The sequence below is a fragment of the Amia ocellicauda genome, chromosome 16 (genome assembly GCF_036373705.1).
Source record: "Amia ocellicauda isolate fAmiCal2 chromosome 16, fAmiCal2.hap1, whole genome shotgun sequence".
NCBI lineage: Eukaryota > Metazoa > Chordata > Actinopteri > Amiiformes > Amiidae > Amia > Amia ocellicauda.
The window spans coordinates 23,818,114-23,834,088 of NC_089865.1; the positions used below are offsets into that span (position 1 = coordinate 23,818,114).

Sequence of the window (15,975 nt, forward strand, 5' to 3'; positions counted from 1 at the left end):
GCTTGGTGCAGTGTGGTCAAGACAGTGGTATGTGAGGGTCAATGTCTTGAAGTGAATGAGAGCAGTCTCAGTGGAGTGAGCTTTGCAGAAGCCAGATTGCAGAGGATCAAGGAGTGAGTGATGGGACAGAAAGGCAGAGAGCTGACGGTGGATCACCCGCTCAAGAGTCTTTGAGATGAAGCGTAGTAGGGAGACAGGGCGGTAGTTCTGAGGAGAGGTGGGGTCAAGGGTTGGTTTCTTGAGGAGTGGAATGACAGCAGCTTGTTTAAATGCAGAGGGGAAACAGCCAGAGAGGAGTGAGGAGATGAAGGGGAGTAGATCAGGACCGGTCACTTGGAGGAGGTGAGAAGGGAGAGGGTCCAGGGCACATGTTGTAGGTTCGAGACGTAGGAGGAGAGAGGAAACTTCCGAGTCCGAGAGAGGTGAGAATGAAGAAAAGGAAGCTTGGTTGGTGGGAGGTTTGGGTGTGATGGGAGAAGAGGGAGTACTGTTGAAGAGCTTGCGGTTGTCTGCAATCTTGGAGGAGAAGAATCATTAGCAGTGAGAGATGAGGGAGGAGGAGAAGGTGGAGTAGAGTTTCGGGGGTTGTTGACATTGGATTCAAAGAGTGATTGGAAGTAAGATTTCTTGGCTGAGTTGAGTGAGGAGGAGAATGTAGACCATAGAGAGCAGTTGAGTTTGAGGGCAGCTGGGAGTTTGGTCCTTTTCCACTTCTGTTCGGCGGCACGCACACTAGTTCGGGTTGAGCAGAGAACAGCAGAGATCCAAGGCTGAGGAGGGGAGGGACGGACAGGACGAGACATGAGAGGACAGAGACAGTCAAGGGAGGAGGTGAGGGAGGAGAACAAAGAGGAGGTAGCACAGTTGAGATAGATAGGAAAAACAGTCAATGGAAGGTAATTATTGTTTTTTTTTTTTTTTTTTAAACATGCCATTATTTTTAAAATATAAGATGTAGTGCTGTGAAGTTTTGTTGTTGTTTCCAGTTTTTTAAACTGTAAATCAACAAATTCTGGCTTTTTTTGTTTTAGTTTTTAAAGTGAAAATGTATTTGGCAGATGACAGTATTCGGCATAAATGTACAATCATATGTTACATAACTCGAAAAAAGTTAATAATAATAATAAACTGTGGATATATAGAACTTTTTCCAGCTTAAGACTTACTTATAGCTTTAGCACAAGCGGAGGGTTTGGGTGAATTCAGAGACGTGGTGTGTGTTGAGGTGATGTATTCCATTTTTTGTGTTGACATCTTTTCTGCTGTTTCCAACACATTCAATATTTACAGAATATTAGCACTCATAGCTACATAGCACTCAGCTGTTCTGGAGTTATTGTCTGACATAAAAACAAAAATCCAAACCACACTCTTTTAAAACATATTTACTGCTACACATCGCACACCACAACCCACGTGGCCATGAAATCGGACAGCCCATAATGTAGATTCTCCCTTTATCAGTGCCGATATGATAACCAACTGATGTATACCGATCAGCCATAACATTATGACCACTGACAGGTGAAGTGAATAACACTGATAATCTCATTATCATGGCACCTATTAGGCAGCAAGTGAACATTTTGTCCTCAAAGTTGATGTGTTACAAGCATGAAAAATGGGCAAGCGTAAGGATCTGAGCAACTTTGACAAGGGCCAAATTGTGATGGCTAGACGACTGGGTCGGAGCATCTCCAAAACTGCAGCTCTTGTTGGGTGTTCCCAGTCTGTAGTGGTCAGTACCTATCAAAAGTGGGCCAAGGAAGGAAAAGCAGTGAACCGGCGACAGGGTCATGGGCAGCCAAGGCTCACTGATGCACGTGGGTAGCGAAGGCTGGCCCGTGTGGTCCGATCCAACAGACGAGTTACTGTAGCTCAAATTGCTGAAAAAGTTAATGCTGGTTCTGATAGAAAGGTGTCAGAACACACAGTGCATCGCAGTTTGTTGCATATGGAGCTGTGTAGTCACAAACCAATCAGGGTGCCCATGCTGACCCCTGTCCAGTGCCGAAAGCGCCTACAATGGGCACGTGAGCATCAGAACTGGACCACGGAGCAATGGAAGAAGGTGGCCTGGTCTGATGAATCACGAGTTCAAGGTGTTGACTCCAAATTCCCCAGATCTCAATCCAATCGAGCATCTGTGGGATGTGCTGGACAAACAAGTCCAATCCATGGAGGCCCCACCTTGCAATTTACAGGACTTAAAGGATCTGCTGCTAACATCTTGGTGCCAGATACCATAGCACACCTTTAGAGGTCTAGTGGAGTCCATGCCACGACGGGTCAGGGCTGTTTTGGTGGCAAAAGGGGGACCTACACAATATTAGGCAGGTGGTCATAATGTTATGGCTGATCAGTGTATCTGTGCACCCCTATTGTATATTGTAACAGTTCACTACCGTTAGCGGGTAAGTAAGCATGGACAATTTAATTCTGCAAAGCTAAGGTGCTCTTTTATTCAACGATTCATCTTTATCGGAATTTAACTTAAAAATACATATTTATTTAAACCTTATTGTTTAAATTATCAACATTCAAAGTACATTTTTTTTTTTATCCAAGTTGAAAAATATACAGGATATTTTTAAGCCATTCATCCTCACCCTTACTGACAATATAAATGCATAATTTGTACAATAGCACTTCCACACGCTATATACAAACTTTTTGTAACTTTCTTTTACCCCAAAACATAAGAATAAATAAATATAAATAAATATAAATCTATAAGTTACTGTAAATGAATACACCATACCCCAAAACCATAATACTTCATAGACTAATAGACCCAATAGACATATGTCCCTTAAAAGATCCATTTAAAAGATCTAAATATAAACTAAAATAAAACAACTTACAATAAATAAATATTCAGTGATTCCTTGCACTTGTCCATATCGAATTTCATTTGCCAGGTGTCAGCCCACAACTGAATATTATCTAAGTCCCTTGAATAACCTGTGCTGCTGAGATTATAAATGCATAGCCACCTATTTTAGTATCATCTGCAAATTTGACAAGTATGCTAACTATCCCAGAGTCCAGATCATTAATATAGATTAGAAAAAGCAAAGGCCCTAATTCTGATCCATGTGGAACTCCACTAAAAACCTCACTGTAGCAACTTAGAAGCAACTCCTCTAATCAACACCCTCTGTTTCCTATACATCAACCAGCTGATAATCCATGTACTTACATTACCCTGAATGCCTACAGCTTCCAATTTGAGGATCAGTTTTTGGTGTGGAACCTTATCAAAAGCTTTTTGTTTTTTTTCATATCATATGCTTTCATATGATCTACAGCTGCAGTTGCATGTTAAAAAAATTCTAATAAATTAGTAAGACATCAATCAATCAATCAATCAATCAATCAATTTTTATTTGTATAGCGCCCTTCGCAGGGTAGCCACAGAGCGCTTTACAGACTGGTAAACATACAACAAAATACAGCAAACTAAAATACATAAATACAATAAAGTAAAATAAATAAATATAGACCTGTAAACAGTTTACATGATCTAAAATAAAGTAAGTGAACATTTAAATAAATAAACCATTTACGCACGGAGGAGAGAAAAACAAAAACTCCTATGGATGGCATGTAGGAGAAAAATGTATCTCTGGGGGTCCACGGCTTAGGGCCTAGACGTAATGGTTGCCTCCCCTCCAGGCAGTATAGTTGTTACAGCAGCAAGGAGATCAGAATGTTCTTAATCGGTGCTGCTGGCTGTGGTCTTCCCTTTGGTGGGGGCCTCTCGCCGACCATAGATGATCTGCATCATCTAAACCCATGTTGACTATCTCCAAGGATATGGTTTTCATTAAGATGCTACTCTATTTTCTGTCTAATCATTGTTTCCAACATTTTACAAGTAATGGAGGTGAGACTGATTGGTCTGTAATTTTCTGGCTCAGTTTTATCCCATTTCTTTGTGGATTGGTAAGACATTTGCCATCTTCTAGTCAGTTGGCACATCCCCTGTTCTAAGTGTCATTTGGAATATTTGAGTTAGCGGCCTAAGTACTGTTGGAAATATACCATCTAGCCCAGGTGATTTGTTTGTTTTTAATTCTGCTAGTCCTTTTAGTACCTCCTCCTCATTCATCCTGATCTCTCTTAGGGTTTGACTGGACTGGTTGTTAACCTGTGGCATGTTATCTGTTTTTTCTTTTGTAAAAACCTCTGTGAACCCACAGGTTAACAATCTGTCAACCCCAACCCCCAACTGCTTCAAGGAGACTATGGATTTGATATCTCATTCAAAATGGATGGGCAACTAGTAGTTAGTTTTTGCTGAGGATAAACTCTGAAATTAAAAACGCAGCTCTAATCCATGATAAAATGTATTTGTCCTAAAAGATCAAGATTTTTTTTATTTTATTTTTTATGATAGCCATTCTACAAATAAATGTGAATTGCATTACATTTCCACCTTTTCCATGTCTTTTAACATCTTCATTTTACTAGAACTAAATCTTTTGCAAGATAAATCGCATTTAATTTTTGGAGTTTTATTATTGGAAATTAACCAAATGCTGGGGCCATTCGAAGAACACTGTTGTATCAAATTGAATAGTATAGCATGGGACAAAGTATTCTTGACTGATTTTCTTTGCTGCTGTTTTCCACCTACAGGCTCCTGATGGACATATTTTCCTGGAGGCCTTCTCTCCAGTGTACAAATACGCCCAGGACTTTCTGGTTGCGATCGCCGAGCCGGTCTGTCGACCCATCCACATTCATGAATATAAGCTGACGGCCTACTCCCTGTACGCTGCCGTGAGTGTTGGGCTGCAGACGACTGACATCATTGAGTACCTGCAGAAACTGAGCAAAACGTCTGTTCCAGACGGCATCATACAGTTCATCAAGGTGAGGCCGTGATGCACACCAGAGTTGGAAGATACACTCGCTGGTCTCCAGCAGCTCCCCTATTTCATGTTCTTCACTGGCTTTCTTTAGCAGCCTGTATAAGTGTAACACCCTTTCCTTACCCACCACACTCCTCATCCAGTTGTTGCTTCCTTCCTCTATACAGTCAGTCAAGCAATCAATTTGTATTCGTACAGCGCCCTTCGCAGTGTAGCTACAGAACGCTATACAGAATGATCAACTACAACAAACCTACAGCAAAATAAATTATAATAGACCTTTAACAGTTTAAATCAGGCGTGCCCACAGAGTGCTTGCCAGTCAATCGCAAGATGATTTTTGGACAAAGTATAATCAATATTCATATTTTAATTTTTGACAGTTCAACACCCTGTAATATATTCCTATTTTAATGTTCAACTGTCCTCCACTCACATAAATGCCTTGATTGATTGACATGAACGCTAACCAGTCCCTGCCCACTTTATGGGACTGCACCAAATGTAATTTAGCACAAAAAGAAGGTGTTGCGTTCTTAAAGCAATGTGATTCTTAATTTCCACAGATTATTTATTTCTTGGTTGTTAAAAACTGCAACAGGAAATACTGCTTACCACAAAAATATTTATATAATCAAATTCAAAAAACTTTCTTTCTTCGAGTCTCCCTGTTAGTTCCCTAATGGAACTTTCTCAGTGAAACTTCTAGAATTAACAATTTTCGCACTATGAAATCACAAATAGCACGGTCAGACTTTCATAGATTTTTTTTCTTATGGTAATATACTCAGCAAAAAAAAAAGTCCTCTCACTTTCAACTGCTTTTATTTTCAGCAAACTTAACATAAATAAATATTTGTATGAACATGAAAAGATTCAACAACTAAAGACATAAACTGAACAAGTTTTACAGACATGTGACTAACAGAAATGGAATAATGTGTCGCTGAACAAAGGGGGGGGTCAAAATCAAAAGTAACAGTCAGTATCTGGTGTGGCCACCAGCTGAATTAAGTACTGCATTAAGTATCTCCTAGTCATGGACTGCACCAGATTTGCCAGTTCTTGCTTTAAGATATTACCCCACTCTTCCACCAAGGCACTTGCAAGTTCCCGGACATTTCTGGGGGGAATGGCCCTAGCCCTCACCCTCCAATCCAACAGGTCCCAGACGTGCTCAATGGGATTGAGATCTGGGCTCTTCGCTGTCTATGACAGAACACTGACATTCCTGTCTTGCAGGAAATCACGTCCAGCGAAGTTGGGTTTGTGCTCATAGGTGACGTTGTTGCAGGTGATGTCTGATAACGACCTGCCTTACAGCAGGCCTACAAAGCCTTCAGTCCAGCCTCTCTCAGCCTATTGCGGACAGTCTGAGCACTGATGGAGGGATTGTGCATTCCTGGTGTAACTCGGGCAGTTGTTGTTGCCATCCTGTACCTGTCCCACAGGTGTGGTATTCGGATGTACCGATCCTGTGCAGGTGTTGTTACACGTGGTCTGCCACTGCGAGGACGATCAGCCTGTCTTCCTGTCTCCCTCTAGGGCTGTTTTAGGCGTCTCACAGTACAGACATTGCAATTTATTGCCCTGGCCACATCTGCAGTTCTCATGCCTCTTTGCAGGATGCCAAAGGCATGTTCACACAGATGAGCAGGGACCCTGGGCATCTTTCTTTTGGTGGAGTCGGTAGAAAGGTCTCTTTAGTGTCCTACGTTTTTATAACTGTGACCTTAATTGCCTACTGTCTGTAAGCTGTTAGTGTCTTAACGACCGTTCTACAGGTGCATTCTTATTTTACTGAGTATATATCAAACAAATAAAATTGAGTGGTGGGACGGATACAAAGAGACAGAAGCTGTATCATTTTCACAAGGAATAGGAGGAGGGTTATTTATTCATTATGTCAAACTCAGTGTGTGTGTCTCATCTGCCATGCTAGCATTTCCATCGCAATGAAGGGCAACCTAGAACGGCATTTCAAAACCACACACAAAACCCATGAGAGGGATTTCCCTGCCAAGAGTGAACTACAAAAAAGAAAGGTGCAAGAACTGAAATCTCAACTAGCAGCACAGCAGTCAGTTTTCAGGAGACCTACTACCAAAGGGAAGGCAGCAAACATTGGATGCTATCACGTGAGTCACATTCTTGCTAAGCACAATAAGTCGTTCAAAGATGGAGAGATGGTCAAGGAGGAATTTATTGATGCTGCAGACTCGCTGTTTGTGGATTTTAAGAATAAGACTGAAATCGTGGCTGCACTCAAGGACATTCAGTTATCCAGAAATACAGTGACACGGCTATGTGAGTGAATAGTGGAGGATCTCGATAAAAACTGAAGAACGATTTTGCTGAGTGCAAGTGTTTTTCCCTTCAGTTTGACGAGTTGACAGATATGGTAGATGTGGCACAGTTATGCATTTTTATTAGAATGATATTCAAGGACATGAGTGCAAAAGAGGAACTACTGACCATTTTGCCACTGTAATGACATACAAGGGCCGAAGATATTTTTCAAGCTTTCATGGAGTTCGCTGACAAGATCCAACTGTCCTTTTATAAGCTTGTCTCCATTACCACCTGCTATGGTAGGCCGTAGTAGTGGGTTCATTGCATTGTGTAAAGAAAATGACTCTTATCCAGACTTTCTTAATTATCATTGCATAATTCACCAACATGCTTTGAGACGGAAAATGTTAAACATGAACAAGGTGATGGATGTTGCAATGAAGATTGTGTGCTCAATTCGAGAAAGAATCCTTCAGCGGAGCCTGTTCCGTACTCACTTGTAGGAGACTGAAGCGGAGCACACGGACCTCGTGCTACACAGTGATGTACACTGGCTGTGCAAAGGCAAGTTTTTGCAGAGATTCAGTTAACTGTTGCCTGAAATCAAAGAGTTCCTCCAGCTCTCTAAAAATGCAGAATATGCTCAGCTAGAAGACAAACAGTGGCTTCTGGATTTAGCTTTCCTTACTGACCTAACTGACATGCTGAATGAACTTAATGTAGAGCTGCAAGGAAAATAAAAAAAAATAATCAATATGATCAGCTCCGTGAATGCTTTTAAACGCAAGTTACAACTGCTCTCAAGTGCAATGGAAGGACCTGCACAACTTTCAAAATATGCATTCGGAACTTGAGCGTCAGGGCACAGCGCAGTTCGACAGTGCACATTACATTGAGCAAGTACAGAGCATCTCGTAAGAGTCAGACAGAGGCTTCTCTGACTTTGAGCCTGTTGCCACATATATGCGCTTCCCGTTTTGCACAGATATAGACGTGGATGACGCTTTTTCCGTAGCATGTACACATTTTGACATCAAAGTACACTGGTATCAATTGTAACATCAAAATACGCAAAAATAGGTGAATTTCTGCACACTTGCCGTAATTAACAAGATTGATTAAAAAATTGAGCAGAGCCAATCCAGGCTCGAAATATGGAAAATTGACAACAACACACATCACTCTCCCAGGCTGGGAGGCAAGATCCCACCTCCTGTCCCTCCCTCTGTTGCTCAATAGGCTCCACTGCACGCGACTCTGACGTCAGTCTCAATGCAAGCAGGACACCCCGGTGCAGAGCTGCGGTGCTGGGGTGCGAGTCGAGCATAAACAGTCTTGGCTGAATGTATATTCGTTACACATGTAAAAATAGCATCTCAGTGTTTATGCATTATGAAACACTTGATCACTTGTAAATGTTGTAACTGATAAAAAAAATTAGGAAAGGGGGGGTCGATTAGGACTGATAATTATTGTATTATTGTTATGTATTTCTTAGCAGACGCCCTTATCCAGGGTGACTTACAAAACATAAGAGCATTAAAAGTGCAATACAACAGAATATCTCACATGTATGTGTGTGTGGACTGGTACGTGAGCAGCGCCGTAGGGACAGTCACAGTAATGCAGAGAGTGGATTTCATGCACAGTCCTCCCCCGAAGTTACGTCCTAATTGATTCCGAGACCAGCGACATAAGTGATACCACGTAAGTTGAGACGCATGTTGAAGCAGAAGCATCTCTACTCAACCATCGAGACAATTCGAATACACCGCAAACAATTAACTGTAAACAAGTTATTAGAAAGCTAAGAGATGATTTCATAACAAGCACCTGTTAAATCAACAACTTGTCTCCACAAGCAGTAAACGCTTGTCTCTCCCTCAGAACAACAACACTGCGCAAGATCCTAGGAGACCGAATATACTGTAATTACAATGTATACACGGAGCATTAGAATACTGAACATAGAACATACCATAATTACTTGTGGAAAAGGACATTACAAATACTGAATTTAACAACATCAACCGCAGAATTATGTTCTGGGACTGATTATTGATTAATGCCAAAAATGTCTGGCCCCCAGAGGGCAAAGCCCCCTTGGAACCCCAACCAGGGCTTCCCCTGTGGACCCCAAAGGGGGCCGCCACACCTGGCCTAGGTTGTAGCACCTTTGGTGCTCTTCTTTCAGACTTTCAGATTTTTTTATCTTCACCCACTCTCATATCTGAGTGTTGGAAACAAAACTAACGTGTGTGATGCCTTCTTTTAGCCATGCACAGCATAGCAACTTTAGCTAGAACAAAAAGTGCACTATTATTTTAGGTGTTATTAATTGACTGTACTGCTATTCACTTAATTTTTTCATTAAATCTTGTATTTTTGTATTGAGAGCTAAAGTACACTGCAATCAGCTACATATACTTATGTTTTCAGATAGCTATAGAGACTGTTTTTATTTATTAATAATTTACTTGCACTTTATATTGAGAATCAGGGAGCACTATCCCGATACCAGAACACCATGTTAACATAAAAACAAAGTAATAAAGGAGTTGTTCTCCGAAGTATATGCATACTGTAATGTTTTCTGCTTTTTAATGTTTTAAGTGACTTCAGTTTACGTCGTTGATGTGGTACTCAAAAAAGAATGTCCAGGGTTGGCAGGTCTGCCTCCCAATGCCAGCGGTCACACTAAGATAAGAAATTAATGTATTAAAAATTTTCCAATATGGAAAACCTATTGTTGGTCCACTGTATTATAAGAGTAGAGCTCATGTCAAAAAAGGTTGGGCACCCCTGGTTTAAATGAGCTAAAATAAAGTAAACCAACATTAAATAAACCATTGTATTATTGTACTGTATTATTGCACTTTGTATTGTGTTTATATTTTGCCCTGGACGAGGGTGTCTGCTAAGAATTAATAATAATTAGGCACAGAGGAGAGAAAAACAAACACTCCTATGGATGGCATATAGGAGAAAATAAATCTACAGGGGTCGAGGGCTTATGGCCTAGGCCTAATGCTTGCCTCCCCTCCAGATATAGTTGTTACAGCAGTCTCGGCGTGTATGCCCTCTTGCCCTCTCCAATCCTCATTCACACTCGATTTGTTTTGCCTTCCCTCAGGCGAGTGACTGATTGTATGCACTCTAATGTGGAGATGATTTTTATAGTGTTGATGTTACCCTTGTAAAAAATGTTGGTTGTTCTTTCTACTGCCTAGATCAGGGGTGGCCATCCCTGGTCCTGGAGAGCAACAGGGCCACTGTGCTAAACTAATAATGTGACTGTGTTACTTGAGTGCATATTTATATTTCTACTTAAGTAATCTTGTTGTAACTCGGTGCAGTGTTCTAGGTTGCCTTTGTGAGAAGGGTGCTACACAGCAATATTAGTCTTGTACTGCTGATCTACCTGTCTCGGAACCTTTTACCCAAAAGTTTAGACAACTCTGGGCTTTGGGTCTTGATGAATATACTTAAACATAAAACATTCAACATTTTTTGCTTTCTGAGTCTTGACCCATAATGTGTATGCAAGTGCACACATGCACAAACAATCACATGCATATACATATATTCATTCTGGGCTTGGGGCAAGTATAGTCGTTGTCATATTTATATTTATAGGATTCTATAGAAAACATTCAAGTGTTTTGAAACAAAGTAACGTGATTTGAAAATATCAAAATTAGTAAACAGTTCAAAATAAACTACTCTCTTAACAGCAGGTTTAATTGTTAATTGATAAGAGGCAAGGGTTAAGGGTTAACTTCACGATAATGATTAAGATTTAATACATATGAGAATAATAATAAAAACAATATTTCTACTGTTGATAAAGCACTAAAACACCAAATATCCCTACACTGACAGAACAACATTATTATTATTATTATTATTATTACCTGATTTCTTAGCAGACTCCCTTATCCAGGGTGACTTACAATTGTTACAACATATCAAATTATTTTTACATTTGTACCCATCTGTACAGCTGGGCATTTACTGGAGCAATCTGGGTATGGTACCTTGCTCAGGGGTGCCACAGCAGTGCCCCCCACCTGGGGACTGAGCCCACAACCCTCCACGCCAGTGTCCAGAGCCCTAACCACTACCCCACACTGCGGCCCCACTATATGCCTATATCATGTTCCTACAATGGCAGGAAAATGATCATATTTGGATAACTGTTTCGGAAAGGTTATATTTAAACATTTTCAAACAATCAGAAAGCAAGACGTTTTAAATCAGTCAAGACACACATCCCTTGCCTATTTGCAAAGTAATGGAGGATATAAGCCAGGTTTCCATGCGGGGGCAATTTACATGAAACATTGCGATGTTTGCGTGTTTGGGACATTTCTGTGGCTGAATCATCTGGCAACAGATTCAGGCAGGGGAATTATATTTTGTGGAAACCTACCTGAGAGAATGGAGAACAATTCCAGGCCCACTGTAGCATGGCAACCTGCATTTTACATTAAAATGTTACTGAAGTCCTGTTATTTCTTTAACACGATTAAGTGCCTGCACTATAAGCAAGGATATAGATCCTTTACTGTGGATTATACAACCACAGAAAGAAAGTAGCTTGGTAGAGGTTGAATGTCTTTCAGTGGTGTGCTGTATTTTAATGATAGAACAGGTGGATTATCAAATAAATTATGGTATGTCCATCCTGCACATTCACATAAGTGATGACATGCAGTGACACATTGATGTGTAATAGCTGGGCCTGTTTAAATTTTTCATGAATTACATTGTGTTATTAGGGTTGTACCGAGAGACGATATTATCGTATATCAATGATAATGACGAACATCATCAGCTATAATCTGTTTAATTTGCACTTCGGGGGGGAGGGGAAGGCACTGCACACTTTTTGGAATAAAATTAATATTTAAAAGAATGATGTGTCGCTTAAAAAAAAGAGAAAAGAAAACTGTAACAAACGTGCTGTTGTTTGTGGATGTTCTGTGCCAAGGAAATCTTAAAAAAATCTTAAATGGTAGCCTAATACCCCATCATATTATTAAAACTTGGAGCCCAAAAAAGTGTCCTGTCCTTTTAATAAAAATACTAAATACTTTTACAAACCTAAAATAACCTACAATGATAAAAATAATGATACAAATAAGATGACTATGATAGGAAAACATTGCCTTTATTTTAACTTTACTTTCACAGCACTTGCTCATGAACAACCCTAATTACACATCTCAGTTAATGTATTTTACAGAAAAAGCTTTACCCATATAAGTTTTATGTATTTTTACCCCATGTTTTGTTAACTGTCTGCTGGTGATACTCTTGATTGAGGTTTGTTCAGAGACCGTTGCTATGGAAATGTGTTCAACTGTGAACAAACTGATAGACACCCAGTCCAGTGTCTCACACTACAAATTGTTTTAGTTTCTATCACAGCTGCAGGGTACTACATACAGCTTTATATTGAAGGACAATAAATCTGATTTTCTCGCTACAAAAAAAAAAAGTAAAACGTAATGTAATTAAAAGATACAAATAATAGTCATAAAACATATAGGCATAATGACTTCACATTATTGTAGGCTATTTTACTGCCACTGACTTGTCATTGTATCAGAATGCACAACACCTCACTTCTCCGCTAACCACCCACCCCCGGCTGTACACTTCCGCTTCTCCCTTCTCCCTTTTTTTGTATTGCCTTTCAAATGTGTGAACATTACTTTGTGTATAAATGTGGAAAATAAAAAGATTGACAATTGGTTAACTTGTGTTTTTTAATCATTCTGTCTTATAGCTCTGCACTGTCAGCTATGGTAAAGTAAAACTGGTGCTAAAACACAACAGGTACGTACCGTCACATTGACACTCCATGTTTAATTAATGATCCCTTTGTATGGCTCTTGAATGTGCTTGGTGTAATTAGGCAGAATGGATTTTAGTTCTTAATCCCTCGTGCTGAAAGGGGCTGTGTTAGCCTGCCGTGGGGAGAGTCACTTACAACTTGCATGAATGGCATGCAGTGTTGAAGCTGCAGGCGTTTTTCCAGAGCTGGCTTAAAATCCATGCCACTTTGGACAATAACCAGGAAGCAGTGTTTATTGATTGAAAGCTGCATTAAAGCAGCCTAATGAGACCTCTCAAGAGAGTATCGGCCCACCCTGGGTGTCATATTTGAATGGTTCTGCCATCGCAGGAGTGCCTTTTAGTAGTATGGATTGACAAGCACCCAGGGAGGGCGTCGCACTATGGGTGCAACATAGTATTTGGTTTCGTGTCAGATGGTGTAGATGGTCGAGTACCAGCGCTTTGTGAGACTACATGCTCTCACTTGTAGTTCTGGATGTGGACCCCTTGCAGCTGCAGGTCATCACGAACAGTGGGGCTGCTATCTTTCTTGGGCACCAGGCCTTTGCGCATTGTAGAAGGGAGCACCTCACAGATGGTGAGGAGTGTCTCCGACGAACGTCCTTGCCATCACTGAAAGATGGGAGAGGCAGGAACAGATGCTCAAGGAATACGCAATTTATAATGTAACTGTGCACTGTGTGCCAGATTTGGAGGAAGCAGGAGGCAGAGAGGCTTGCTAGCCACCATGTGAGGGATGTTACATTCTATGTGCTCACAGTATCTTCCCTCCTTCCCAGAGGGTGAACGGCAAAAGAGAAGTGCAGTCTGTGTGTGGACTAGATAAGTGGAACCAAGGGGAGGGCTCGCCACACATTCAAATTGTCTCGTGACATCCAGAAATGTGCATTATTATTAATAATAATTGTATTATTTAAAAATGTATTATGATACCTGTCATTGTGGCAGTCACTAAACATGTAGGTTTTGTTCTTATTATTATTTTCAAAATGAACGGGACAGAAAATTTAACCTTCAGCACATCATCGAGGTTGGTTGGGGGGATATGAATGCAAATTCTATATTATTTTGTACATAAGCTGAATGCAAAAGTATTTTGTATTTCTACCTGCTTTGTTTAAACTGGTTTCCACCACCCCCTACCAATATCTAAAATATCAAGTGTTTGGTGGACAATTATTTTTTATATATATAATTTTTTCACTTTCCTGTCAACTTCAACTTCAACTTTGCTAAAAAGATAGATTTTGTGTGCCAGTTGGAAGTTAGGAATATGCGATAAATGCGCTGCCTTTGTTTTGAAGTGTTTTGAATTAGTCTGGTCTACTTTTTGATTCTTATGTTTTCGTCAGGTGCTTGGGAGACCAGCATTATTCTATCATTTGTCCTTGTATTTGATATTTAGGATACATATGATCATTGATGAAAAGTGACATGCAAATTACCTTTCATTTTGTTTTGTACCATCGTGGTTGCAGATGCACCCATGAAATAAAATATAATCTTTGCTTCTAATGAAACAGTTGTTTCAAAGAACATTGCACTAGAATTCCTGCTACCTTATGTTCCAACACTTGTTTTCTAGTAATAATTTTTGCTAGTGATTTTGTTACTACCCTTGTAATGTGATGTATATGAGGATATTGTAGGGTCATGTTTGTCAACCCACATTGGTTAAATGTGACAGTAGTAGTAGTAGTAAAAGTAAAAGAATAACTAGAAGACGACGACAAACCTCTCCCAGAAAAACCCATCCCAACTGTCAGGTAATTTTTAATTGCAGAATTACATCAATTCCATAGTCGACCACTAGGACTTTTGCTTGTCCTTCCTTATGCTGAAGGCTGTGTTTGATGGTGGCAGGTACTTTGTGGAAAGCGCCTTTCCGGAGGTGATTCAGAGGCTGCTTCAGGACCCCGTGATCAAGGACTGCAGGCTGAGGACTGCAGATGGAGAGGACACAGAACTCATCACCGAGATCATTTCCAGCAAATCAGCAGTACGTACCACCCCAGATCTACCCCAAACATTGACACAGTCCAGACTTCCTGGACTACAAGTCTTAACCTAAACCTGACCTGAGCAGATTTTTCCCGGTTGATCCACTCGAGGGCCCTATTTTAATTAACCTTTCCCTGTTGCAGATCTCTAAGTCAAGCCAAGATAGTGGGGGTCCCTCCACCTCTAAGGGCCCAGAGGGAGCCAGTACTGGCACAGACATTCCTGAGGATATCTTTAGCTACTATGAGCAGATGGACAAGGAGGAGGAAGAGGAGGAGGAGACTCAAACTGTGTCCTTTGAGATCAGACAGGTAAAAAGAAAAAATAAGCAGTTGTTAGTCTCAGCTGACTGCTAGCCGCTGTCGTCTGAATACAACACAAACCTTGACTGAAATCCTGCAGCTGTGAAGCCATCCGCAGCTGTTTCATGACACAAGTGTGGAGTACAAACAAGCAATCTAGGCTGGGTGGTAGGAGGCAATGCAACCACAGAACTCACAGGTGTCCAGTTAATTCCTTGGTAACTCCACCACTATCACTTTTCACATCAGCTGGGAATGAGGAGCTTCTGTGCAACAATAGGAGTCACTGTTTTTATTATTTAAATCCAAATATGTCAAATCGGCAAGAATTGAAAGAAGTATATTGTTTAATGTAAAAATAGTGAAAAGCATGATAAGAATGAAAGAAACAATGCAGTCGCACAGATTGTAGTTATATAAAACCCTGTAATGGAATGTGGCACCAGATAAGGTTAAGTCCTATTGATAATATACTCAACTGTTATTAGGACACTGATGTAACTCCGAATCATATTTAATATTTCCTCTGATCATAGCATGTAAAGCCCCCAAACACTTGTAAAAAAATATCAAGCCAACAATGTATTTCACCCAGGAATTATATATCAATGTCTGGACAAAGACTCCCAAAGACT

The 15,975-nt window shown here is 40.4% G+C and overlaps 1 protein-coding gene across 1 annotated transcript in view; it reads left to right on the forward strand.

Annotated features, from left to right (window-relative positions):
• ercc3 (excision repair cross-complementation group 3) overlaps nt 1-15,975 on the forward strand; it is a 51,298-nt gene that overhangs the window by 10,866 nt on the left and 24,457 nt on the right. The window contains exons 3-6 of the mRNA XM_066687867.1: nt 4,645-4,881; nt 12,967-13,016; nt 14,901-15,036; nt 15,182-15,349. Of these exons, the coding sequence (XP_066543964.1) occupies nt 4,645-4,881; nt 12,967-13,016; nt 14,901-15,036; nt 15,182-15,349 (591 nt within the window). The remainder of the gene's footprint in view (nt 1-4,644; nt 4,882-12,966; nt 13,017-14,900; nt 15,037-15,181; nt 15,350-15,975) is intronic.